At 36.4% G+C, this 27,496-nt stretch overlaps 4 protein-coding genes across 4 annotated transcripts; 1 reads left to right on the top strand and 3 right to left on the bottom strand.

Annotated features, from left to right (window-relative positions):
* Positions 1–1,912: 1,912 nt before the first annotated feature.
* Positions 1,913–3,179, top strand: LOC148578626 (uncharacterized). The gene is made up of 2 exons (XM_088503133.1): positions 1,913–2,021; positions 2,182–3,179. Exons 1-2 carry the CDS (start codon positions 1,913–1,915, stop codon positions 3,177–3,179), a joined length of 1,107 nt encoding a protein of 368 aa, XP_088359259.1.
* Positions 3,180–13,362: 10,183 nt separating this feature from the next.
* Positions 13,363–15,468, bottom strand: LOC107619655 (LOB domain-containing protein 4-like). The gene is made up of 2 exons (XM_016321950.3): positions 15,079–15,468; positions 13,363–13,961 (listed from the first exon to the last, which is right to left on the bottom strand). The coding sequence occupies exons 1-2, from the start codon at positions 15,391–15,393 to the stop codon at positions 13,575–13,577; spliced, it is 702 nt and encodes a 233-aa protein (XP_016177436.1). The 5' UTR covers positions 15,394–15,468; the 3' UTR covers positions 13,363–13,574.
* Positions 15,469–18,202: 2,734 nt separating this feature from the next.
* Positions 18,203–21,377, bottom strand: LOC148578625 (uncharacterized). The gene is made up of 6 exons (XM_088503132.1): positions 21,217–21,377; positions 20,981–21,174; positions 20,012–20,902; positions 19,106–19,307; positions 18,761–19,034; positions 18,203–18,559 (listed from the first exon to the last, which is right to left on the bottom strand). The coding sequence occupies exons 1-6, from the start codon at positions 21,375–21,377 to the stop codon at positions 18,203–18,205; spliced, it is 2,079 nt and encodes a 692-aa protein (XP_088359258.1).
* A 1,539-nt stretch (positions 21,378–22,916) lies between these two features.
* On the bottom strand, positions 22,917–26,742 carry LOC148578624 (uncharacterized). Its single transcript, XM_088503131.1, has 10 exons — positions 26,677–26,742; positions 26,318–26,334; positions 26,096–26,168; positions 25,735–26,002; positions 24,708–24,792; positions 24,472–24,604; positions 24,215–24,363; positions 23,605–23,728; positions 23,160–23,225; positions 22,917–23,048 (listed from the first exon to the last, which is right to left on the bottom strand). Exons 1-10 carry the CDS (start codon positions 26,740–26,742, stop codon positions 22,917–22,919), a joined length of 1,113 nt encoding a protein of 370 aa, XP_088359257.1.
* Between the last annotated feature and the right edge of the window lie 754 nt (positions 26,743–27,496).

The raw sequence follows: 27,496 nt of genomic DNA, 5'->3' as shown, positions 1-27,496 counted from the left end.
GAATCCAACAGTATCAGGCGCCCAGGCCGTTCCCTCGGGTCGGGAGGTTCACCAATTACACTCCCCTCACCGCACCCATCAAGGAAGTTTATCAACAAATCGCTGAAAAGGGGATCTTGCCGAAACTCCGGCCATTGAAGAAACGAACAGGGGGAAACAAAAGCCTTTATTGCGAATATCACAAGGGTTACGGGCACAAGACCCAAGACTATTTCGACCTAAAGGATGCCCTAGAGCAAGCAATCAGGGACGGGAAGCTCACTGAGTTCTCCCACCTTATTAGAGAACCGAGGAGACGGAATCGCGACCACGACGGCGAGGACAGGTCCCGAATGACAAGACGACGCCAAGAACCGGAGGGAGACGACCACGGTCTCACGGTGGTGAACGTAGTAACGGCAAGGAACACAACCCCGAGGTCGAGATCGGTACAGAAAAAAGACGCCAAAGTTCTGGAAATCTTCTCTTCATTTACGAAAAGTTCCCAGAGGCCCCTATCCATCTCCTTTGGTCCAGAAGACCAATGGTTTGACGAGATCCTGGAAAATTCCCCCATGGTCATCACGGCCAGAGTCGGAACCAGTCTCGTAAAATGAATCCTCGTGGATACAGGGGCAAACTCAAACATCATGTTCCGCAACGTATTCGATGTCTTGGGTTTGCGTGACGCCGACCTAGCGACCCACCAGCACGGTGTGGTAGGGTTGGGCGATCACTTCATCAAGCCGGATGGGATTATCTCCCTCCCGACATCCATGGGACAAGGACCGAAGTGAAGGACAATAATGGCCGATTTCGTAGTTTTGCAGGATTCCACAGCCTACAACATCATCCTGGGGAGGAAAACCATCAACGACCTCGGAGCAGCGATTAGTACGAAGCTACTCATAATGAAGTTTGTTGCTGATGACGGATCCGTAGGATCCATCAGAGGAGATCTGGAAACGGCAGTCGCCTCCGACCATGCCAGCCTCTCTTGAGAAAAAAATCCAAGGAAGCATCGGGCGTTTTCCTTGCCGACCTAGATGCCAAAGTAGGCGACAAGCCAAGGCCCGAGCCGGAAGGCGACCTGGAGAAATTTAGAGTCGGGGACGCGGAGGAGAAGTTCACATTCATAAACAAAAATCTCCCTCACGAATTGAAGGAACCTTTGATGGAAATGATCAGAGCTAATGCTGACCTGTTCGCTTGGACGCCGGCCGACATGCCGGGGATAGATCCCCAACTCATGTCACACTGCCTAGCTGTCAAGCCGGAAGCCCGACTAGTGGCCCAAAAGAGGAGGAAGATGTCACAGGAAAGGGCAGAGGAGGTGGCCAGGTAGACTGCCAGCCTCCACGAAGCAGGGTTCATCCGAGAACTGGACTACTCGACTTGGCTATCGAACGTGGTTTTGGTAAAGAAGCACAATGAGAAGTGGATGATGTGTGTAGACTATTCTGACCTCAACAAGGCGTGCCCCAAGGACTGCTTCCCCCTTCCCAACATCGACACACTCATCGACGCGGCGGCGGGATACCGGTATCTGAGCTTCATGGACGCTTACTCTGGGTACAATCAGATACCGATACACAAGCCCGACGAGGACAAGACGGCGTTTATAACGCCAGGAGGGATCTATTGCTACAAAGTGATGCCATTTGGTCTGAAAAATGCTGGCGCCGCGTACCAGAGGCTGATGAGCAAGATATTCAGCGAGCTCATAGGCAAGACAGTGGAAGTCTACGTGGACGACATCCTTGCGAAAACCACACGTCCCGACGACCTCCTAAGCGACCTGGGGGGCATGTTCGCGTCCCTCCGACACCACGGCATGAGACTTAACCCGCTCAAATGCGCCTTTGCCATGGAAGCCGGAAAGTTCTTGGGATTCATGATAACCCAAAGAGGGGGTAGAGGCCAATCCTGAGAAATGCCAAGCGAACCTCCAGATGAAGAGCCCGGGTTGTATCAAAGACGTCCAGCGATTAGCAGGAAGGCTGGCGGCGTTATCCCGATTCCTCGGCGCATCCGCAGCAAAAGTTCTACCCTTCTTCAATTTAATGAAAAAGGGGATAGCGTTTGAATGGACCCCCGCATGCGAGGAAGCGTTCAACCACTTCAAGGCAATCCTAGCGAGACCCCCAGTGCTCAGGAAGCCTTAGGATGGAGAACCCCTCTACCTCTATCTAGCCGTAACAGAAGAAGCACTTGCAGCAGTGCTGGTGAGAGAAGAAGGGAAGAATCAACAGCCCATCTACTTTGTGAGCAGGGCACTACAAGGAGCAGAGTTGAGGTATAGCAAACTAGAGAAACTGGCGCTGACACTCCTAACCTCCTCCAGAAGGCTGAGGCAATACTTCCAGAGCCACCGTGTTGTCGTGAGGACAGACCAAGCAATCCGCCAAGTACTCCAAAAGCCTGATTTGACCGGAAAAATGATGACTTGGGCTATCAAACTCTCCCAATATGACCTGCAGTACGAGCCCCGACATGCAATCAAGGCGCAAGCGATGGCAGATTTTCTGGTTGAGGTAACAGGTGATCCACCCGAGGAAACGGGCACACGGTGGAGACTCCATGTGGACGGGGCCTCCAACCAGACGTCCGGAGGTGCCGGGGTCATCTTAGAGAGCCCAGCCGAGGTCGTAAACGAGAAATCGACCAAGTTTGAATTCCCCGTATCGAACAACCAAGTGGAATATGAAGCCCTTTTGGAAGGACTGACCCTAGCCCGGGAAGTCGGAGCGACAAGGCTGGAAGTATGCAGCGACTCACAGGTCGTCACCTCGCAAGTGAACGGAAGCTATCAAGCAAGAGACCCATTACTGCAAAGGTATTTGGAAAGGGTCAGAGAATTGACCAGGCAATTCCAGGAGGTCACGGTCCACCACGTTCCAGGGGAGAGGAACACACGGGCGGACCTCCTATCTAAACTAGCAAGCACCAAACCAGGAACGGGCAACCGGTCCCTCATCCAGGGCATAGTAAAGGAGCCAATGGTTGCCCTCCACGTGACGGAATCAAGCCCCTCCTGGTTGGACCCCATCACAAACTTCCTGGAGCATGGCAAACTACCTGACGATGAGAAAACAGCCAAAGCGTTAAGAAGGGAGGCAGCCAAATATGCAATCATACAAGGACAACTGTTCAGAAAGGGGCTCAGCCAACCCTTATTGAAGTGCTTGCACCCTGACTAGACGGGCTATGTACTTAGAGAAGTCCACGAAGAATGCTGTGGCCACCACATCGGGGGTAAAGCCCTAGCAAGGAAGCTCATCCGAGCCGGGTATTACTAGCCATCAATGATGAAAGACTCCAGGGAATTTGTGAGAAAATGTGTCAAGTGTCAAGAGAACGCCAACTTCCATAGAGCGCCGGCTTCCGAGCTGAGTCTATTGACGGCCTCCCGCCCTTTCGCAAAATGGGGAGTTGACCTACTGGGACCCTTTCCGGTTGGCCAGGGGCAAGTCAAATACCTCATAGTCGCCGTTGACTACTACACAAAATGGATTGAGGCCGAACCACTGGCCAGCATATCGTCAGCCAACTGTAGAAAATTTATGTGGAGGCAGGTGATAACGCGGTTCGGCATCCCAGAAGTCGTTATCTCAGACAACGGGACGCAGTTCACCGACAAGAAATTCACAGAATTCCTCACCGGCCTGGGCGTGAAGCATAAGTTCTCCTCGGTAGAGCACTCCCAGACGAATGGGCAGGTAGAGTCTGCAAACAAAATAATCTTGCTAGGCCTCAAGAAACGGCTAGACAGCAAAAAGGGGGCATGGGCCGATGAACTCGCCTCCGTTCTATGGTCCTACCGCACAACCGAGCAAAGTTCCACTGGCGAAACTCCCTTCCGCCTGACATACGGAGTCGATGCGATGATACCAGTAGAGATCAGCGAGCCAAGCCCACGGTTACTTCTGAAAGGTGTGGAAGAAGCAGTCGAGAAGGACCTAGTGGACGAGGCTAGGGAAATGGCTCACTTTTTGGAAGCAGCATTAAAACAGAAAATGGCGCTGCGCTAGAACACCAAAGTGCTCAGAAGGGGGGTTTGAAGAGAATGACCTCGTCTTGCGACGCAACGACATAGGACTACCGACACCAGGCGAAGGGAAGCTGGCGACAAATTGGGAAGACCCGTACAGAATCAAAGAAGTACTCGGCAAAGGCGCCTACAAGCTCGAAAGACTTGACGGCAAAGAAATCCCGAGAACATGGAACGCAGGTAATTTGAGGAAGTTCTATTCGTAGCTTGGGCACACCGGCCAAGCGGCCTGGCGAGCTAGATAAACGATTACTTTTATCATGTTAATCTCCAGTAGTTTACTTTTAATAAACGTCTACCATGTTCATGGACTTGTCTAGCTAACGATCAATTTTTACTTGTCTAAACTTTTCATCTGCTGTTCTCTAACGCGTAACCCACACAATCGCGTTCTACAACGACAACCCGGGACTGATCACCCTGGGAGCCAGTCGGATCATAGCCATAAAAAACGGCCACGATAATACGACCAAGACGGTCCCAACCGTTACCAATGTAAACGGCAAAGCGGACACAAGCAATAAGTCCACACCAGAAAAACGGTAACAAAAAAGCAAAAAATGCCGATAAACGAAGCAAGACAAGGGCAACAAAAAACTAACCGATTAGACGGCCCATAAGAAATAAAAAGTTTTTACAAATGTTCACAACGAAATCACAAAGTCCAGACAGACAGAAAGCACAAGAACTCATTTCTTTGGCAGATCGACGATCTTGCCATCCTTAATCGTCTTAAAGACCCCAATCGCGGACGTATCGAAGTCGGGAGCCACAATCTTCACCTGAGCCTTAAGAGCCTCCTCAGTCATGAAGATCGCGTTCTTCCCTTGTTCTTTGGTTGCTTTATGCTTCCTCTTGAGATCTTCAACTTCGTCCTGGGCAGCTTTGGCCAAGGAAACGGCCTGGTCACGCTCCTTCTTCGCAGCGACCACCCGACCTTGTGCGACGTTGAGCTGACTCTCCAGAGTCATCTCGCGCTCGGTTAAACGGGTGACGGCGGCATCAGAGACCTTCATTTTTTCCTCAAAGGACGCGGCCTTCCCCTCGGCATCCTTGTGCCCCTTCTCAGCCGCGGACAGTTGTTCTTGAAGCTTCTCAACCTGGACCCTGAACTCATTATTGGCCTTAGCAGCAGTATCAAATTTCCTCCGCAACGCCTGCATGCCCGACAACTCGAACTCGGCCTTTCGGGTTATCACCGCCCCGCGAAGAAGGGTGCGATACATCCACCTCGCTTGGCTCGTGAGCTCGGTACCGAGAAAGTAGTCCTCTATACCAGGAATCAGCTGACTGTCAATGAAGGCGCTGGCATCGAAATTCCTCTCCATAACGGTGAGAGTCCCTTCCGGGCTGGAAGAGGCCCTCTGCCTCTTGAGAGTTCGAACAAGCTGAAAATCGTCATGCTCCCGCTGGGTCGAGGACGACTGCCCGGCACCGGCCGTCTCCTCCAGAATGGGAGAAGCCTGCACCCCGGACGAATTCTTTTCAGACATTGCACCGTCTTGGGGAGAGGGCACAACCAAATCTTTCTTCTCCTCACTAGGACCTTCCGACTTCCTATCGACCTTCTCATCCGCTTTCTCCTCGTCGCTGTCTTCAAAAAAGGTCTTGACCAAGTCCTCGAGCCCTGTCACTGAAGCAGACATCTCCACTGCAACAAAGAAACAAATGCGTCAGTCGTGAAGCTGGCAAAAACAAATTAAAAGACAACCAACACAAGCACAAAGGCAAAACAACTCACAAATATAACTTCGGGCGACCTCCCGGTCACCCATAAGAAGGTGGGAATTCACATGGTTTTTTCCGAAAATCGCGAATAGCACGTCGGCAATCCTCTTATTCTCAGGGGGCATCCCCTTATAGGTCACCTTGATGAAAGTATTAGACCCCGCCCTAAAGCTCCAGTACGTCGGGATGAGACGTTCTCCTTCTAGCGACAACCAAAAAGGATGACGACCTTTAACGGGACGGACCTTGAAATACTTGTCCTTGAACCCATGATAAGAGTCCTCGAACAAGCCAAATATCCTCCGACCTTGGGCAGATCAGAAAGACAAGAACCCTTTCCTCGCTTTTCCCTCCTTGGAAAGATTGGTAAGATTGAAGAAAAAGAGAAAGACATCAACCGACACCGGCAGCTCGAGATATTCACAAACCATCTCGAAACAACGAATGGAAACCCAGCTGTTCGGATGGAGCTACGACGGCGACACGGATATCCGATTAAGAAGCGACATCTGGAAGTCGGAAAATGGTATGCGAACGCCCACCTGGGTGAACATGGCTTTGTAAAACCAACACCAGTCAGCAATCCGGGGGGAGTGAAAATTGATCTCGTACAGCCGCTCGTGGGGGGCAGGAACGAAAATGTCATAATTGGCCTCCTCGTCTGTCCCGCCACAGAGGTACTCGGCTTGACGAAACTCCGTCAACTCCTCCATCTCCATCTGATTTGGCGAGTCATTCACATCGGAGGTCACCCAGGTGTAGAAGTCGTAGTTCGCGGTGGAAGGAGAAGCCCGGGAAACGACGCGAGGCATACCTACAGTGGGGGTACCACTCCGTTAGTCTATAAGGTCGGGAGTCTGGGAAAAACCCAGAAACTACGTCCATCCAATTCAACAGTTAAAAACCAAGCATGGCTACAGGTACCTATCATGCAAGCTACCTAAAAGCCTACCCTGGAATGGTACTCCTCCCCTAACGCATCTATTTGGCACTAGAACACCATCTACTAACGAAAATCAAAGACCAACAACAGCAAAAACGCAGAACAAAAACAAGCAACAAACATACAACAACAAAGCACAAGAAAGCAGGGATCGAGAGTTACCTAAATTGATTGCAGGAGCTTAGGAGAGAAGGGAGAAATGCAGAAACGCTTGAACGAAGTTTTGGATATCAGGGAGAGAAGAAGATGAGAATAACAAGTATGGGAGAGAGAGAAAGAAGAAACTATTTAAAAACCGCTAAACGAAGCGCGGAAGGGCCAGGGGTAAAATGGTCCTTGCACGCAGGGTTTTGCAACCCATTATGAGCATTTAATGCTCAGCGCAAAGAATGAAGCGACGAACTGTCGCCTCAGCAACCAAGAGACACGCGCGCAGGGGGCACGTCCTCCCTACGGGCGGCCGACCTGACGATGACGCATGGAACGAGAAATAACATGCCATTGATAGCTCTCACGACTATTACTGGCGCGTGGGGGCACTGTTACGGCCTAGCCCAAACTCTCTACAGGTTGGCCCGACCCGAACACCACCCGACCCAGACGGTCGGGCTTGGCACCTCGCAGACGACCCGGACACGCGTCTCTGACAGCTCATCCACTGCTGTGAGGAGGACGCCTCGAAGAAAGTGGGCCTGTCCTTGCAGGGCCCACTTCTGACAATATATGAGGGGAAGGCTTTACCCTTCCCCCGAGGTACGTCACATAACACACCATCCCTTTCCGCCTGCATATTTACTGACAAGAGCGTCGGAGTGTCTTTGCAGGTGGCACCCCCCTTTACACAAAGCATTCGGGGCCTCGCGTACACCTAGCCGGGAGCCCACGACCAGGCGGGACCCCACCGTCCATCAGGATTCCAATCCGAACCGTCCGGTATCCGACTTACCAAACAATAAAATAAATATTTTATATACTAATATGCATAAAATTCAATAAAATTTATGTATTTAAATATTTAATTATACTTTAGAAAAAATTGATATATTTTGAATATAATATTTAAATTTGTAATATTTGTGTTTAGTTAAATTTGGATGTAACTGAGATGTATAATATTATCAAATTTGGATATATGTGAAAATTTAAATAATTATATCTAGAATCGATATAATTTGATAAAATTTGGATCATATTAGTTTTATTTTTATTTTTTATTTAATTTAATTTTATTCAAATAATTTAAAATTATAAAATTTAATTTAAAATTTAAATAGATATAATTTAAAATATTTATATAATTTAATCTAATAACAATAACCATACTCATATTATTATAATCATTTAGTTAATTATGTTTATTCAATTTATAAAAAAGAGCAACTTGATTTTTCTTAAGTAAAAAATTAAAATTTTAAATATGAGCATAACCTTTTTTCTTAAGTTAGGAGAGAGGCTCGAACTCACGATTTTTAGATAAGTATGAAAAAATTATAGTATTTAAGATATAATTTGTTGGTAAGTATAACTTATTTAAATTCAATTTAATTAACATGAATATCAAAATTTTTAATGATATTCCTACTAGACACGAATCTATTCATTAAAGTTTGGGAACATTTGTTCCCATTGAGTTTCTAAAAAATAAAATTATATATGTATGTATATAATATCTTTGTTAATGTGTATTTTTATGGTTGAATAATTATATTAATTTTTTATTATTTGTTCTTTAACATTAAAGGTGAACTTTGAATGTTTTAGTACACAAGTTGTTGATATTGATGATGATGTAAGTATATGTTTAATTTTTTTTAGAAACAAATTAATGACGTGTATAATATCTAAATTTGTAGTAATTAATTATTTAAAATTGTTCCATTACAAAAAAGGAGTATTATCACTCAACAATGATCGTCATCAAGATTGGTTATGTTGTTAACTTGTTATGTTGAAAATTTTTTAATTTGTTTTATTTTAATTTGTATGTTATTTATTTAATGTTTATGTTATTTTATTAAATGTGTTTAAATTGGGTTTAATTTGATACATTTTAGTTGAATTATATAAAATTTTAATTATTTTATCATAGTTGTATATTTTTTTAATTTTTTAAAGTTTAATATCTATAAATATCTACAGGTATCTACCTCTTTTCCAAGAAAAATAAATAGAGATAGTAAGACCATTTTCAGTAGGGAACTCATCTCAATTTCTATTTATGGCCCACTTGTCATAAAAAGTAATTTCACATCAGTTTTTGCGTCATAAACAGTAAATAGGAACTCAAAGCATCTCTTTCTTTTCCATTAGAAGGAACTAACTTTAGTCTCTGTTGTGGTTTCACTTAATTAATTAAAATACTTAAAATTAATATAATTGATTTTTTTCAATAATATTATTTAAATTTATAAATTTAAAAATAATTCACTATTAAAAGATATTAATATTAATAAATTCATATATAACAATAATACATAATATATAATTCGAGATTACACTAATTTATAGTTTTGTGTTTACAACTACTAATTTTACTAATATCGTTAGCATTTAAAATTTTAAAAACAAAAATAACCAACTTAACTAAAAATTATTTTATAAGGTGTCAAAATTAAATTTATTTTTTAATGTAGGTAAATTTAATTAATTATAATTTAATATAATAATATAAATAATATTTAATATTAATTATGAAATAAATAATTAATATAAATTATTAATTGAATAATAATTAAATTAATTATTAAAATTATTAATAAATTAATTATAATTTAATTATTTAATTAATTATTATTTAAATAATTAATATAAATTATTAATTAAATAAAAATATAATTATTTAATATGATTATTTATTATAATTATTATTAACTTAATTATTATTTAATTATTTAATATAATTATTTAATTATTTTAGATTTTATATTATTATTTTTTTTATAATAACTTGGCAAGTGACAAGTTATTATTGGTTGATTAGAGTTCCTAGTTAGAGAGACTCTCACCTTGAAATCTGTGCAAAAACTCAACCCTTCTTCTCTCCAACCGTGCTTTTTTGCTTTTGTCAGAAAATAGAGCCTCAAGATCCACCCATTAGAGTTGCTCTAATAAAAATAGAACAAAAACAAATAATTTACTAAATAAAAATGGGATACGAAAAAAAATCCCCACCCTCGTAAATATCCATTACCAATCCTAATCCTGCCAAATAATTCAAATTCCAAAAATAGCATTATCATAAGATCATACACCACTTACCAACAAAATCCATAGCTTGAATTCACCATCTTCTTGCTGCTTGCCTCTCCTATGGTGAAAACATACCCATCTCTTTCAACCTTATAGTCTGTTTACAATTTAAATTCAGTTTAATGGACATGAGTATCAAAATTTTAATGATATCTTTGCCAGATAAAGATCTATTAGTACGTAGTTTGTCACTCCATGCTTAAAAACAAGTAGAAGTTAAATTATGTATATAAAACAATTTACTCATGAAATCGGAGACCATCTGTTACGGATATGGTCCACGGATTTTATACCCGTTCTCCCCGAATCCGGTTATCCGGGGTCTGACCCGCTTCGCCCTTTCAGAAGGCCCGAAACCGGCCTACTAGAGCTCCTAACCAACTTTCGAATTCAAATGTCTCCCTTATCTTAGCCAAATAAGATAAGATAAGATATTCACCATCACCTATAAATAGAGGATCCAAGTCCCTCCAAGTATTCATTCATTCCTCACACCTTATACCTCTCAAATCTATTCTGACTTGAGCGTCGACGAAGTGTCTTTGCAAGTACCTCCCCCCATTGCTCCAGTCAAGTGATCCGACATCTGCCTCAACCCGCAAATTCTCGATCCATCTCTCAACCCGTACCAGAGACATCTTGTACACCACCTATACACAGGATTCACAACTTGAATTCTCCTTCTTCTTCTGAATTGCAGCTTGCCTCTATCTCGGTGAAGACATGTGCATACTCATCTCTTGCAGCCTTCATGCTGAAATTTTAAATACGTGTATTCTCTATTTAAATTCTGTTTAATTGACTATTAAATTTAATTTAAATAAAAAATATTTATATTTAATATTTTTATTTTTTAATTTAAAATTTTTAAATTATTAATTTTTTCAGTATATTTATTTTTATTAAATTAAATTACATCATTAATTTGAATTATTTCTATCTAAATATTAAATTAAGAATTTGTAATTTTAAATTTTTAAATTATTTGAATAAAATTAAATTATATATATATATATAAATATTCATCCAATTTTATATATGCAATAAGTATTATTATATTGTTAAATAATTAAATGAGATTTATTTATATTTGAGCAGATTATTATTATTATTATTATTATTATTATTATTATTATTATTATTATCTCAAATTCTATTTTTAATTTTAGAAAATGGAGGTGAAACGATGAAATATAGGTTTATGAAAAAATAAGATGAGCTATAGCAATATGGGCGTTATTTCGCTTTGTATTCTAAAAAAATTATGAGAAAAATATATTTTTCTCAGAAAATTTTTTATCGAACATAATAATAAAATAATTTTTGCGATTTACAAAAAAGTTTTTGTTAAGAAAAATATTAAAATATACTTTTTTTACCTATAAAAAGCTTTTTCAAACAAAAGAATAATATAAATCGAGTAAATACATTTCAAATTTCTCTAAAAAATTTTAGATTCAAAATTTGGTTTTCAATAATTTTTTATTTTTTAATTATCTTATAACATAATTTGTTAAAAATTTATTTATTTAACAAATATATTAAAAATTAGATTGAAAACTACAGGAAAACTAATCTATTCAATGAAAGTAAGTTTTTCTCAATTTATATAGTAATTAAAATTTTTAAAGACCAAAATATCTTTTGCATTATGTAAAAAGTTTTTCTTCAAAAAATAAAAAATATATGTTTCAAATTCCATGAAAAATCCTAATTTTATATTTTTATAACTTTCATGTACATTCTAATATGTGATATTTTTGCACTAAAAAAAAGTTTATAATATTTTTAGTCTAACAACTCAGACTTATACTTTTAACAAATACCTTTAATTATTATTGATTAATTATTAGTCAATAATAATATTTTAAATAAATTATAATAATATTTTAACATTGCTCTTTTATATACATGTAATTCCCATGTGCATTCTATATACAAATATTTTGGAGAAGTTCAAATTTACTATATAGCTTAACTTACATGATACTCTACTAACTGAGACATTTCGATTCAAGCGGTATTTAACTTCTTCAGATATGTGTAAGAGATGTAACAAGGCGCAGGAGACTATGAAGCATTGCCTTAGAGACTATGAACGATCAAAGGCAATTTGGCATATGTTGGATCTTAGTATCCTAGACTCGACGGCTGGTACTGCTCTTGAAGAGTAGTTTCAGAAGGCCTTGGCTAACTAACAATGAGGCGTCCTTTGATACAGGGTTTTGGTGGGTATGGAGACATAGGTGCAATTACATATTCAATACTAACAACCCTTGGACAGACCATAAGGTTGTTGCCTTGGCCAGAATTACCGCCAAGGACTTACAGGTTTACAAGAATCGAAACAATGTCTTTAGGTCTCTTCGAAATTGCTTGTGTTGGGAACCACCGGTAGGCAATAGTTTTAAAATTGCAAGCTTGTATATGGATTCAAATTTAGCGGGATTTTGGTGTATTATTAGAGATTCTAAGCGAGATTGAATCTCGGGCTGCTTTGGAAGCATTCTCCCTGGTCTATCATCAGATGTGAATTATTTGCTGCTTGGAGGGGGCTGGTTTTAGCTTGGGATTGCGGTTTGAGGGATATTATATGTGAAACAGATTGCCTTGATATTCTGCCCATCATGCATGAGCTTACAAGTGGATATTCATTTGAAGTAACAGATTTGGTTCACAAGATTCAGGAGCTTTTATCTCGTCCTTGGCTTATTCACGTTGAATGGGTGTCTCGAGAAGCAAATAGAGTTGCGAATTAGATAGCTAAATATGGTGCCAAGAGTAACTCTATTCATGTTATTTAGTCTAAGCCTTATATTGATCTCTAACAAATCATCTGCTTGAATATAAAATAGTATTTACTTTGTTTCTTTCTATATTTAGACATCAAAAAAATTCTAATGCGTGACATTTCAGTATTTCACACAATCATTTGCCGAGATGGTTCTCAATTTTTTACATAGCATTTTCCAATTAAATTTGAACTCAGGATGTTATACTATTAAACAAGGAATAAGCTTTCATTTTTATTCATCTGTTGTGCAAAATTGGTTTGACTTAAAATTTTGTTTTTCTCAGATTATTAAAGATAAAATTAGGTGTCCCAAACAGATTGGTTTCAAGGCAATTCTGACTCAAACAACATATCTCTATCTAGTACTCAATTTTCTTCATCTTCTATTAACCTGTTTTCTTCCTTGAATAATAATGATATTGGGGGAACAATTATCAGCATTTTTTTATCCTCCTTTAATTATTTTCTTTTTTCTCATCATCCTCTTTTTATATCTTTTCATTGTCAAAGGTTTGGCTATTGAAATGACTAATGAAGCAGCAAGCACCGGTGATGACCCCATATCTACCAAACAACTAATTTGTGACTTTTTATTGAAATTGTCTCACTATGATTCTCTTTTTTTTTTCTTTTTTTTTTCCCCTCCCCTCACTTGGGGAGATTAATTAAAAGTTTAATAACAGTTACTATGGAATAAAATTAATCTTATCTATAATAATAATAATAATACATATAAACAACTCTAAGAAGCATCATATTGTAAATGATATAAATAAGAATATGACATATATAGTTGAATGATTATTATTAGTTTGAAGATCATTAGTTAATTATGTCCATAGAGGCTCAGGCTCCCAAGCAGAAGCAAGATTGTTGTCATCAATGAAGCAAGACATATCAACATGATTATTATTGTTATTATTATTCTGAGGCTGAATCATCATCATGTGGTGTTGAAGTTGTTGTTCCTGATGTGAAGATTGATGAGTATTACTAGTACTCATTTCCATGCAAATGAGTGCAACCAAATTGGTTTGTTGGCAGTGCATGTTAACAAGCTCAGCTTGTGCTTTTGCCAATTGTGCTTGAAGCTCACTCACTTGCTTTTGAAGTTGGCATATTGCTCCTGCACAACCATAAACTGGGTCCCTAATTCTTGCATTTGCCTCATACACCATGCTGCTGACTGCATCTGCCCTTTGGCTTTCTGGTAGTTCCTGAAAATTCAATCCAATTTTTCTTCTTAGTTGCAAAGAAATTCATTCAACTCTTTCTTGCTTATTTTGCAAACTAGCTAGCAACCTCTTTTGGATAAAATACTCATTTTTGTTAAAAATTATATTTGAGACCTTAAACGGGCGGAACTAGATTAATTTTTAGAGAGAGGCCAAGAAAAAATTTATAATTAACAAAAAATAAAATAAAAATTGTTAAGAAGCTAAACTAAAATTTATGCATAATTTATAAAAAAATTTTTGATAGTTGGAAGAGGTCATTGCTCTCCTTGTTTTGTATGAGGCTTCGTCTCTGACCTCAAATATTATTTTTTCAATAAGTTTTTTTCTTCTATATTTATTAGCAAAATTTTTGAAAAAATTAATCTTTTTCGAAGTAAACTACTCCTTTTAAATCATAAGAGATTTAAGCGTTGAGCCATTGATAATTCTAATAATAAAATATTTAAATTAATTCAATATTAATAATTAGTGATAATTTTTACATGATTCACATCATGAATTATTAGATAATTCAATTAAATATATTAATTCATCTGACGATTCACTATGTGATAGATAATTTAAGTTTTATAAAGAGAATTATTAGGACTCAAATCTTTTATAATAAAAAATACATAATTTTTAGTGGATAGATTCCAAATGTGGGCACCTAATTTTGACCTATGATCCCATATAGTGGTAACACCATGGGAAGCACCAAAAGAGATTGAGAAAGAAAACAGAAAAAGAGAGCTGAATTAAACACCAACCTAACATGTTATTATTTGACTAACCCATTCTTCTTCTTTTTTGTTTAAAATTAATGAAAAAGAAAAAGAAAAAAAAAAGGGAGAAAGGAAAAGTGATTTCAACTTGGTAGAGTTGAAAGAAGAGGGGAATTATTATGCAAAACTTTTATTTGTGTTAGGAAGTTAGAAAACAAGCCATAATCATCAACATGATGTCCATCAATTAGGTACATATTTTGACCAAAAACCCCCTCTTGAAATGGTGATGACACAATTCAATTCAACTGCTAAAATTCTTTGTTTTCTTTGAAGAAAGAATTAAACTTAAAAAATAGAGATTTTGATTTTAGTTTTGATATGTGGGGTACCTGCAAGAACTTGATAATGTTACTTGCTCCAAAGACTCTATGGGCAATGGTGAACTTGAGTGGACCAGTTGGAGGGAAGTAAGGAGCAAGAACACACTTCTCAACGCAGCGGCGACGGAGGATCTTGCAGGCGGCGCAAGGGCTCACCACCACAGGTGGAGGCGGCGACGGCGGAGCAGAGGAAATTGGAGATTGAGATTGTGAATTGGGAGGAGAAGAAGAAGGAGGAGGTGGAGAATTTGAGATCTTTGTGGGGACGTGGATTATTGGAATCGATGAAGAAGAATTGAGTTTGTATTCCATTTTGTTTTGCATGGTATGTGTTTGATTATTTGTCTGAGAGAAAAAAGATGGAAAACAGAGGAGTGTTTTTTTCTGGGTTTTAAGGATTTAAAGAGAGAGAGAGAGGGGTGTGGGGGTGCTATTTATAGAGGACCAAATTGGTGTGGGGTCAAAATTGCTCACTTCATACTACGTATTTAACAAGCTAAATTAATCTTCATCTTCTTCTGTAAAGCGGTATCAGACGTGAAATTTTCAATTAGGTTTTTATATTTTTTTTTAATTAGATTATTGTATTATTTTTTTTAATTAAGTTTTTTTTAGTAGTAATTTACTTAATTTTATAGAGATTCAACTAAAAAAAATTGATATAAAAACTTAAATAAAAAAAAAAAAATATAAGGACCTAATTAAAAAAGAATTTGGTGTAAGGACTCAATTAAAAAGAAAAAACATATAAGGACCTAATTGAAAATTTCACAAAACTATAGAGACTAATAGAGTAATTAAACATTTTTTAAATTTTAATAAACTTTTCTAATTAATAATTTTAAGTACTTTTGACAAAACTCTTAAGTATATATGATGGGGTTATATAGAGATTTTATGACATATAAGAATAATTTAATATTATTTTAATGGTCATTCATTTCATGTAACTTTTTTTTTGGATTTTAACCTATAATTAGTGTGTAAACGCGTGCTCAGCACCAAAAAAATTATAAAAGTAAAAAAAAAAAAATTATATACTTCGATATTTAAAATAAAAGTATAAAATAAGTATTATTTTAAAAAATTTATAAAATTATTATAAAATTAAAATTTAACATAAAAAAAAGTGAGTAATAATTATTTTATATTTTTTAAGGTAAAATAATTATATATTAATATAGAATTTAAAATAAAATTAAAATATTTACATTAGAATACTATTTTTTCAAAGACTTTTTTATAGACAACATTAATGGTTGAATTTGCAACATTCTTACGTGATTCATAAGTAAAATTTTTAAATCTCTCTTACTCTTAATTCTTGAAAGTGTCACATATAGTTGGTCATGTATAAAAACTGGTTGGGGCAAGTACAATCCAACATGAGATAAAGTTTGTCCCTGAGACTTATTAATTGTCATAGCAAATGATACTATTATGGAAAACTATCTTCGTTGGAATCTAACTGGGACGGTTTCATTTGTTGGTACCATATTCATTCTTGGAATCAAAGCAATATGACCAGCATTGTTACCCGTTAAGACTTCACATTCTATTACATGATTTTCAAGCTTCCTAACTTGTAGTCTTGTACCATTATAAAAACTACTGGATTGGTCAATATTTCTCAATAACATCACCGGAACACCAACCTTAAGTATTAACTAGTGTAAAACCTGCGCGTAGCGCGGGCCAAATATTGTTTCATTATAATAATAGATTGGTACTTATCTATTAATAGTAATAGGTGTTACTTTTAATTTAAAAAAGTTTTTATATATAAAACTCATTGTATAGTAATAAGACTTTTCTATCCTTATTTTTCAGAAGCCAAATAATTCTGATATTTTTTTAATTCATATTAACGTATTCTATTTAAATGCAAAAGTTATTACGTTTGTATGTTTAAATAAAAATAAATGTTATAATTAGTCACCAAAAAAAATAAATGTTATAATTTGTTAATTGATATACAATTTAAAAAAATAATATTTTAATAAAAATAATTTATATTATAATTTCACACAACGAATATTAACTAATCTAAGTGACGTTTAAATATATTATTAGAACCGTATTTAATCAATTTTATTAATTAATCTAAGTGACGTTTAGATATATTATTAGAACCGAATTTAATCAACTTTATTGTATTATGTGTAGTTTGTTTATTAAAAAAAAAATAATATATATTTATTGATAGAAATAATTTATTTATGTTTAATCCGATTAATTTATATCTTTCTAAAAAAATTTTAAATGATAACCTTTAAAATATATTTTAACCAAATTTTAAAAATGTTAGATAAATTAACCATTCCAAATGTTTTTTCTAGTATGTATGTCATTATTGGTGCATGTTATTTCATACATCTATATTATTTGTTATTTTCTTAATTTATGCGGAAAAGATCTCATATATGAATAACAAAATTTTTTACATGTTACACGAATTGAGTGGTTAATATACTTTTATTATTTTGATATTTAATTTAATTATAAAAATAAGTATATATGAATTTTATGGTAGTTAATAATTTTTATTTTTTTAATAATTTTTTCAAATAATTTGTTTTGAGCACATTTTAATTAATTAAAAAAAATAAATAAGTAAATGTGTTTGTTGTTATATATGTCGACCGTCTTTCTTCGTCTTTCTTCACCGTTGTTCTCTTATTCTTCTGTCATCTCTTTCTTCAACCGTCATTTTCTTTGTTCGTCGTCACCTTCTTCTCTGTGACCGTCGGTTTCTTTCTCTCTCTTTCCTTCTTTTCTTTCTTCACCGTTTAACTAACATATATATGAAGACAGTTGTAACAAAATCATTTCGAATTTCAATTTGAATCAAAATCCCGCCAATTGTTTTGTTCATAGATCTTCAGATTTTTTATTACTTTATTAATATTAATTTTTGTTGTTTTGCCATTTGTCATGCAACCAAGAGTAACACTTGTCAATTATACAAACTGCCACTTGTCAAGCAACTAACCTACTACTACTCTCTTATTATATATTAATAGAAGATTTATGTGAAGGCAAACCAGAGCAATTTATGCTATTCAATAATTCAGGACCATAGAGATCTAGTTGACTCTCCATATTCCCTTCATCCATACAAATGGAATGCGAACTAAGATATAATTTTTTTTCCTCCAGGAATGATAGCCATCAGATGGTTGTTGACCTCTTCAACGATGTCTAGTGTGGGAGCCAGTATAGTTCTTGCTTTGAAAAAATCTTTTGAGGACATGTTTTCCAAAATATTTGGATAAGAAAAATGAACCAACTCATCAAATGCCTGGTTCGAAGAAGGAATAACAATATCTCCTGGAAGACATATCTCAGATTCACCATCCATATTGTCACCTATTAGACCATCACCAACTTTCAATAACCACTCACCAAATTGCTCTATCTCATCTTGATCTGAAGCAGTCGTCCCTACAGAGAGTCTCATATTTTTTGTTAGTTTGAGCATTTGACAAAACTTCCAAAGGTAAGACGAATTCACGATTGAATAAACGATATCTTGTCTCGATCCTCGTTGAATGACAGGAAGAATTTGTCTAAAGTCTCAACCTAGTACAATCACTTTTCTTCCAAAAGGAAAATCTTTGCTATATGTTGGAGAACACCTCATAATATCACCCAAGCATTTATCAAGCGCTTCATAGCAGTACCTACTAACCATTGGAGCCTCATCCCAAATTATAAGTTTGGCTTTCAACAGCAACATTACTTGAGGGGAACCAAGTTTGATGTTACTTACAGAATCCTCAGTTATATTCAGCGGTATTTTGAACCTTGAGTGTGCCGTTCTTCCATTGGGAAGAAGTAAAGATGCAATACCACTTGAAGCAACGTTTAACACTATATCACCCCTTGAGCGAATCTCAACAGACATAAGGTTCCAGAGAAATGTTTTTCCAGTACCCCCATGACCATACACAAAGAAAAAACCCCTTCATCACAATACACAGCTGTAACAATTTTATCAAATGCATATCTCTACTCAGGTGTTGCGATGGCTAACATGTTTAAGGCATTTTTCTTTAAATCATCCCTGTTAAAGTTTAGCTCTTCCCTAAAAACCCTTTCGGTTAACAAAGAACTATCAACTTCAGTTGCTAAAGGCATAGGAGGATAGTCTTTCAAGGTTTTACCATAGGAATGTAAGATCTTGTCTATATCCATTAAGCACAACTGCTTAATCTCATCATCTGACATTGTTAACTCTGCATATTATACGATACTGTAAAAATTCAATCAAACTAAAAATGATCAATAAGGAATAACTTTTATCATTGTAATTAATAAAAAATCACCGCTCATGTTCATCATAGCTCTCTGTCGATACAAAATATCATCTGAGAGTTCATGCCAACATCTATCCCAGACATGTTCTGGTCTTGAGATATTGTTGGATGTTAATAGAATGACAAATAACCTCCTAACATATGATCCTGAGGCCCATGAGCTTGCTTCCTTAATTGCATCAATGAATTCTTTGTCATCTTGCAAGAGTCCAAGGGCGAAGCATGCATCTTTATACGTAGCGTAAATTGTTCCTCCTACTGTTCTTATATCTCAAAAACTCATACATCCTCTTTGAGTATTCAAGAGAAGTCGTTGGTAATATTCTTCGGTATTTGCTGCAAAAAACTTAGTTAAAATCCCATTTTTAAGTTGTTAAATGGATTAAGCTACGCTATTTTAATTATTATGTAGCTACACATCCGCATAAGAATAATTTTCCTAAAAAATATAGAAAAATAAAAAATTGTATAATCTACAGATTATAACTGTTGAAAGTTATTTGAACATTTATTTTCTAGTGTAGATAAATCAAATAAAATGGACGTGGGGTACAGGCTGTTAAGATTTTAAATTTAAATCATTAAATAAGTAAGATCAAAATTGAATATAAACGCATCATTACCTGCAGGTACATGAGTCAACCTTCCAATTGCGAAGCCTTTCTTTCGAGGAAACCACTTTGAAGAATCGTCCTTCCAAACAAACTTGGTTGGAAACTCAGCATAAGTCAGACTTCGAGCATAGGGATATGACATGTTTGCCGCCATCCATTCCAAAAATATGAACTTATGAGATATTTCTCTTTCGAAGATATCATTCACATTAGAAGTTTCACCATAAACCACACGTTGCTCATCCTCCAAATGGAATGGAAGTCTAATCACAAATGGTTCTTTCTCTTGGATTTCGTATCCAAATAGATGCCAGACTGCCTCACATGCCGAAATGTACCTACAATCGTAGTAATTCCTAATTTCGCCAACAACTTGTGTGGCTTCTGACGGATCACCAGCATTGTATAGAGTAGCTGTTACGCGGTCATTACCCTTGTGTACATACTTAAACAGATACTTAATAGAACTTGTTTGGCATGTGTATTCTACATTTATGTGGCACCCGAACTTGAGCAACAATTTTGGATTATACAGAACAATGAACTTATTGTCTAGTACACATTCCATTTTCTTCACTGTTCGACCGTTATCAGTACGCCTATATTTGGGAAATCCGGCCTCATCAATGAGTGTTCGCTGCCTAAACTCTTTAGGATAGAACTTTGAACAGGATCCATTCTTCATGCAAGGTGAATTCTTGTTGTATGGACCACATGGACCATGTACCATGTAATTTTGAACAGCTCCATGTAGATTTGGCCTTTTATTTTCATCAGGAATCTCAGTTGTTATATGTTTGTCTATGTCATCTAGTGTTTGTGGCTTGAACTCGTTACTCATGAATAAAAGAATATGTGCATGCGGATGCTCTCTCTTTTGAAACTCTACAGTGTAAACGTCTGAAAATTGAAAAAGACAAATGAGCAAAGAATTACAACATAAGATTTTAATAAAGCATTGCATAAACACAGAATTACATCCCAAAATTTTGCCAAAGATTTTTCCCTCTTTGAGATCATCAATCAAACCATCAAGCTTGATCTTGAAAACTCGACATAATATATCAGGACGGTCTTCTGCCTTCAATCCAATGGAAGTTGCTTCTCTTTTTATCTCATCCCATTCAGGGTTACAGGCCATGGTGATGAAATAGCTAGGATATCCTACATATCTGCAAATTGCAAATGCATCTTTATAATTATTCATCATATACCTAGGTCCACCGGTAAAAGTACTGGGAAGAATGATTCTTTTGCCAAGCCTTGCAGCATCTACATCCCCGTTTATAAGACTTTCATGCAGACATTTGTATTTATCAACCCTCAATTGTGGTTGTTTACACCTAAAGAATTTTAACCTCTCTGATTCTACCATTGTGTAGGCATCTACCAGAAACTGTTGGAATAATCTCTTTGATCTCAGAATTAACGGAGATTCACCTGTCCTTTTCTGTAGTCGAAAAGCAAAGAATTGTCACAAAGTGATTGTTTTGTTTTTCTTTGTAGGCCTAGCGGAGATAGAATCTAATGTTGTAATACCCAAACGAAATCCATCCTCCCCATATGAAAACAACAATGGATATTGCAAGGCTAAATAAGATGGATGAAAAACATCAATCGGCTGGAGCTTTCTAGATTGACTCTCTATAATAATATCTCTATCTTTGCTAAGTTGTTCGACATCGCCAATAATCAATGCAGCCACTTCAGATGCAGATGGCAAGTTATATGTCCTGCCATCTGTAGTCTTTTTACTAATCAATTTAAGCTTTATGTTTGTGCAATTTTTTTGTTGGTACCTATTTCTTGCATAGTGAAAACTCTTTGCCAAACTATTATATTTGTCTAGCATGTTTCTTAATATTGCCACAATTTTTCTATCCCGCTCATTTATAGCTTCATTGGAATTGTAACAAAAAAAACAATAAAATTTATGTTATTTTCTCTCACAGATAAGAAATAACTAAAAAATTTGACTGGTTGCATGAAAATTACCGAAGTGTGCCTATTCGATTATCAATCTCATTTTTTGTGTATGATAAAATTATATTATATATGGGTCGCATGCAATTGGGATTAGGGTTTTAAATTATATATATTAATGAATTAGTTTAGAGACTTACCATGATTACAATGAAATAATTACATATACGAATAATTATTCTAACTTATAAAGAGACTATTTGTGATTGATCAAATTTTCTACACGTATTTTGGTAAATGAAGAGATTGATTAAAAAAAAAGGTCTTATTTCTGATCATTGAATATATTCTTTCTATTTTAAAATAATTCTTGCTTTAATTTTAAATTTTATATTTATTAAAAAATTAAAATATTCATTGAAAAATTAAAGTAAAAGCCGTACTTATTTTAAAAATGAAGAAGTATACGGTAATGATGATGATAATGAATGAACAAAAGATTTCAATAATGCATGATTTATTCCCAAGTTTTCAGAGTAGTAATCACGTCCATGTGAGAGAGGGGATTCCAATGCAAGGTTTAAGATATTCCGAGACCGAGCATGCTGTGCATAGTTGAATCTCACTCAACTCTCCTTCAATTGCCAACATATTATCACCACCACTAATATTACATTTATTTCTTCAACGGGCTTTCATTTTTTTATATAATTATTCAAATACTAATAATAATAATAAGTATTTATTAAAGGAAAACACACTCAAATCTTGGATTAAATAAACAAATACACGAAACAACTCTTGTATCAAGTCCTAAGAGATAAATTAATGGCAACACAAAGATTAAAGAGAAATAAGCTACTCATATATGATAGATCCTAATCACTCTCAAACAACCATAGTTTATTCAAATAATAGTTTAAATAAATTATTCTCATATATTATAAATTGAACTGTGTAGAGGCATGATGATTTAGTCCTCCATCACAACTCACTTCCCTTTCTTAGATTTGGATGAAACTGACTCCTCTCCAACCTCTTCCATATGTTTCTTAGCTCCAAGAATCTTAAAATTATGTTTCTCATCAACTGCAGGTGATGGAGTTGACTCACTCTCATAAGCCTACGATACGCCATTATATACCAATAATAATAAGAATAATAATATTTTAGTGACTATATAGACTAAGAGCATCATTGTAACAATTTAAATTGGAAATTATTTGACACAAACCTTAGAAGTGTCGTATGGACCAGTAGACAAACTCAATAGTTCAGAATTTTCATGCGACAAAAGGCCCTACAAAACAATTGATTCAATAAAAAGACATCATCAAAATCTGGTTGATCTATTTCTGCAATACCGAAACAAAAGAGAAAGTTATTAGCTAGAGGAGGTTACAAGGTCAGGATTGTATTTATCTAGGAAAGCAGAGACCAAAGAATTCTCATTAGTCATTCTCAGCACATGAATCCATAAGAGTTCAGATTCCTCATCTTGAGTTGCACTTTGAAGATGAACTTAATATCCCTAAGCTTATTAATCTCTTCGGGACAGGAATTTTTCTCAACACCCTTCACAGTTAGCGAAAAAAAGTTCATTCATGCTCTCATAAATAATAAAAAATTAAGGTATAGTTCAAAACAAATAACAAAAAAAAGTGAATATGACATCAAACCTTAGTCACACAAGACTGTCTAAGGTCATTGGCAGAAACTCCAAGAAACTTTGCAGCTTCTCCATCGAACAAAACAAAAGAGGCAGCATCGGTGTGGTCTATCACCCTTATGTGGATGTTGTACCTATTATTCACCAAAGAATTTATAATTCAAGAACAATATACTACATAAATTATACCAACAATCAGACTATCTATACTATGTTATTATTGAATTGGACGCAAATGGTTTTTTAATGGCTTATCCAAGAGTCTCCATCCCACACAGGAGAATAGTTTAACAACACATCACAACCCCAAAAAGCATGACCCACAAAAAATAATATGTACAATTTGATATACCTATCCACCTCTAAATGACAATGAAACCCTTTCATTTGGTTAATTATGTTTAACTCTTGCTATATGTTATGCTTTGAGAGAGATGGTTAGCCTTATTTAAAATCAATTATCTTTAACCTATTAGGCTAACTGAATCACGAATGATAGAATTTAACAACAAAATTTATCAAGAAATAATACAAATAATTAGTTTATACCATTATTTTCTTAGACAAAGAGTATGTAGTGTGTCAATGTTAAAGAAGTATCGTGAGTCATACCTTAGCACATAGAACCTGTAGTCTTCAACGCAATTGGGATAGAATATCTTTTCTCAAGTTCCCTTAAGCCACGACGACACTTCTTACATCCTGTGTACCACCAACCAAACTCGGTCTCAACTTCCTTAATCGTCCTGGCAGTAACAAATACAGCATCCTAAAATCAATGGATGCAAGGGTACAACACAATAATTGAGATTATGATCAAACAAACATTAGACATAATAATTGAAAAAAAGGAAGACTAATAAAGAAAGGATTTTACCTGATTATGCTCCCTTATCTCGGCAATTGTTTTGTAGACTGACAGACGCAAAAAGTCTTCCTCAATTGAAACAGGTTGATCATAGACCAGCGGCATTATGCCTTGTCTGCCAACAGGATCCAATTTGTTCACCCTTGCATTTTTAAATCAGAATTTATGAAATTTGTTAATAGTTAAATAATCAAAAGCCTAGTATAAATATTCTGCTGGCCACACTACTGATCTATACACTGTACCTTGCAAAGAAATCCCTGGCAGCTGGAAACTCAACATTGATAAACAGTTTCGAATTGTAGTTTGTGTTGGAAACACTCATGACTCCTACAAAAAGACATAACAAATTAAAGAAAATACCAGAAGCATATGATGACACAAAACATGCATTCAAATACCAGTAAAATAAACAAACTACTAAAATTTCATCTTGCCCATTTGGAGAATAACCACATAGGTAAGACACGGTGTTCCTCTAGATATTTGAGCAAGTCAAAAGCAAAAGTCTGCCACAACGTTACCCTTAATTTTTGTCCACCCCTATAAGAAATAGCAATGCTTGTAAAGTAAAGAGAGGCACAAAATTGTAAAATAAGATTTTAAAACAAAAGCCACTATCAAAAAGATATTAAGCATTACTCAAGATCATCAAGTTTTATGGTGATATAACTTGACGGCTTCCTGTCCTGTGTGAACTCGACCAAGTTACCCTTAGAGGCAAGCTGACCTATCACATCTACAAAATAAAGGCACCAATCTTTCCATTAACAAAACTATATCTGCTCAAATTTTTGTCCAAAAATGACATATTTTTTCCAAAGTTTCATCCATGTTGAAATCAGATTTTTTAATTTTCTTAAAAATAAAAATATAAAAGACTGTTAATAAATAGTTAGAGCCTAGAAATCGAAGTTCATGAAGAAACAAAAAATAAATATGTTAGTACTTGTTACCAACGATTCCTTTAAAGGTACTAATTCTTTAGTTGCTATATATATGAAATCTGTGTTTAGATGTGTTAAAATAAAACGCATAATAATAGAAAACAAAGCCAATAACAAACTGAAGAATAATTTTACTAAATAATACAATTTTTTTAATACTATACCTATAACAAAAAATGACGCATCAGCCAATTCAAATGACATACATTAAATATAGACATATTATGTAATACAAAAATTATGATAAATTATTTTGCGTTAAATATAGACCTCAAAGAATTAAACAACACATGCGTTATAGATTACTCTAAGACAAAGTACTTACCAACTAAATAACCACCTTCTTTAGACTCCGCATGAATTTTTTTTAACGGAACAAAATTGAATCCGTTCAATGGAACTAAGGAATCTTGTACCGGACGCACAATCGTGTCCCTCTTGAAGTTGATTCTAAATTCGTGTCTAGTATGCTTAAATTTGATGGTATTCAAAGCAACTGCAAAATTAGTGAACACGTACACGTTGCCCTCAGCGAGTAGGCCCTCAATGATAGGAACAAATATGCCTTTAATAGAGCATTGAATTGTATCCCCCTGAATGCATTAGTTTTATAGAGTCATAGATAAATGAGGTTTATTGCTCAGTCATTACGAAAATAAATCTCAAATGCAAAGAGAAGATTTTACCTCTTCGTCAAGGACAACCATCTCAATAGGTGCCTTCACCCCAGAATTTGCAAAGTGAGAAACAGTCCAAAGTCTAATGACATGTACTTTGAGCTTTCACACCTTATGCTCTGGACCAGCATTGATACACTTGATGAGATCATACCTAAAAATCAAAGTCCTCATATTTAGTGAAAGATAAAAAAAATATTGTGAAATTCACCACATGGCACATGAACTCACCTAGCTGCCATTGCTACCTGCCACAACAAAATTACTCAAATATTATGAATTTCAGTATGGTGATCAAGGTTCTGAAAACCGGACCGGACCGGCCGGTTCGACCAATTTAACCGCGAACCGACGACGCAAGCGGTCCGGTCCTCCTCTAATAACCGCCAGACAAAAAACCGTTTGAAAATCGGTGAACCGGTCAAAAACCGGCCGGTTGGGCCGGACCGGTGACCAGCCGGTTCTTCTAAATGGCGCCGTTTTTGTAATTGTTTAAAAACATAAAAATTGAAACCCGACCCGACCCAGGACCCACTCGCGAACCCAACCCCCTTCTTCCCACGAGCCCCATTCGTTCATCTCAGTCTCACAGTGAACCCTAGCCCTCCTCCTCTGAACTGAAGCATTCCCAGGCTCCCAGCCCAGTAGCCCTCCATCGTCGCCGCAGTCTCAGGTTGTCAGCGCCACCGCCGACGCCTAGTTCCCAGCCCAGTGAACCCTAGCCCTCTGAACTCTGAACTGAAGCATTCCCAGGCTCCCAGCCCAGTAGCCCTCCATCGAACCCAGGTGAGTGAGTCGTTGTCTTCAATGTTCATCTTCTCTGAACTTCCTCTGCTCATCTTCTTCGTTCTTCGTTCCTCTGCTTAATTCTGGTCTTCTATTTTATTGTATTCCAATTTAATGACCTCTCTTCTCTTTCTCTCTCTCTTTCTTCCCTTTCTTCTCCTACATTTCTCCTTCATTTCTGCTGTTTCTGCGACAGCGACCTTGCTGCGCCACAGCCAGCCCTAGGCCGCGCCCTCCTAGTCCGGCGAGCACCAGCAGCGGCGGACCTCTGTGCCGCTGCAACCCTCTCCACCTCGCCTTCACCTTCCTTCCCCCATTCTTCTTCTACAACGCAGGTTCTACCCCCAAGCTCCCTGCCCTGTTCCCTTTTTACTGCCTTATTTTACTTGCTTTCAATTCTGTTCTGGATTTTTATTCGAGTCACTAGAAGGCTTTAGATTAGCTGACTTCTGTTTTCTGGTTTGAATGTTGTTGTTGACTGGCTGAGTATTTTGGATTTTTCTGGATTGAATGCTGCAACGTCTGAACTGTGAATGCTATTGTGATTGAACTGTGACTGCTGTTTCTATATTCTGCACATAACCTGCCTGATGAAATGCCTGAATGGAATTTTTTATTTAATTT

This window comes from Arachis ipaensis, chromosome B1, assembly GCF_059453495.1.
Source record: "Arachis ipaensis isolate K30076 ecotype BB chromosome B1, ASM5945349v1, whole genome shotgun sequence".
Classification (NCBI taxonomy): domain Eukaryota; kingdom Viridiplantae; phylum Streptophyta; class Magnoliopsida; order Fabales; family Fabaceae; genus Arachis; species Arachis ipaensis.
The sequence above is the reverse complement of the archived record's forward strand: the minus strand, read 5'-3'. Positions and strand labels throughout refer to the sequence as shown.

Bases quoted from the DNA above. Each gene is read 5' to 3' on its own strand.
- LOC148578626 (XM_088503133.1), top strand. From the start codon at position 1,913: ATGCCAAGCGAACCTCCAGATGAAGAGCCCGGGTTGTATCAAAGACGT. The intron at 2,022-2,181 runs GTTCTACCCTTC...TAGCCGTAACAG, and splicing joins TCGGCGCATCCGCAGCAAAA to AAGAAGCACTTGCAGCAGTG.
- LOC107619655 (XM_016321950.3), bottom strand. From the start codon at position 15,393: ATGCAAAACAAAATGGAATACAAACTCAATTCTTCTTCATCGATTCCA. The intron at 13,962-15,078 runs GTACCCCACATA...TTGAATTTTCAG, and splicing joins ACATTATCAAGTTCTTGCAG to GAACTACCAGAAAGCCAAAG.
- LOC148578624 (XM_088503131.1), bottom strand. From the start codon at position 26,742: ATGGAGGGCTACTGGGCTGGGAGCCTGGGAATGCTTCAGTTCAGAGGA. The intron at 24,793-25,734 runs GTAAGTACTTTG...GTCTTTTTGTAG, and splicing joins AGAAGGTGGTTATTTAGTTG to GAGTCATGAGTGTTTCCAAC. The intron at 24,364-24,471 runs GTAAAATCCTTT...CATTGATTTTAG, and splicing joins AGATAAGGGAGCATAATCAG to GATGCTGTATTTGTTACTGC.
- LOC148578625 (XM_088503132.1), bottom strand. From the start codon at position 21,377: ATGGTAGAATCAGAGAGGTTAAAATTCTTTAGGTGTAAACAACCACAA. The intron at 19,308-20,011 runs GTAATGATGCGT...TATAATATGCAG, and splicing joins GTTGACTCATGTACCTGCAG to AGTTAACAATGTCAGATGAT. The intron at 18,560-18,760 runs GTTAGTAGGTAC...TACCTTTGGAAG, and splicing joins TTTGGGATGAGGCTCCAATG to TTTTGTCAAATGCTCAAACT.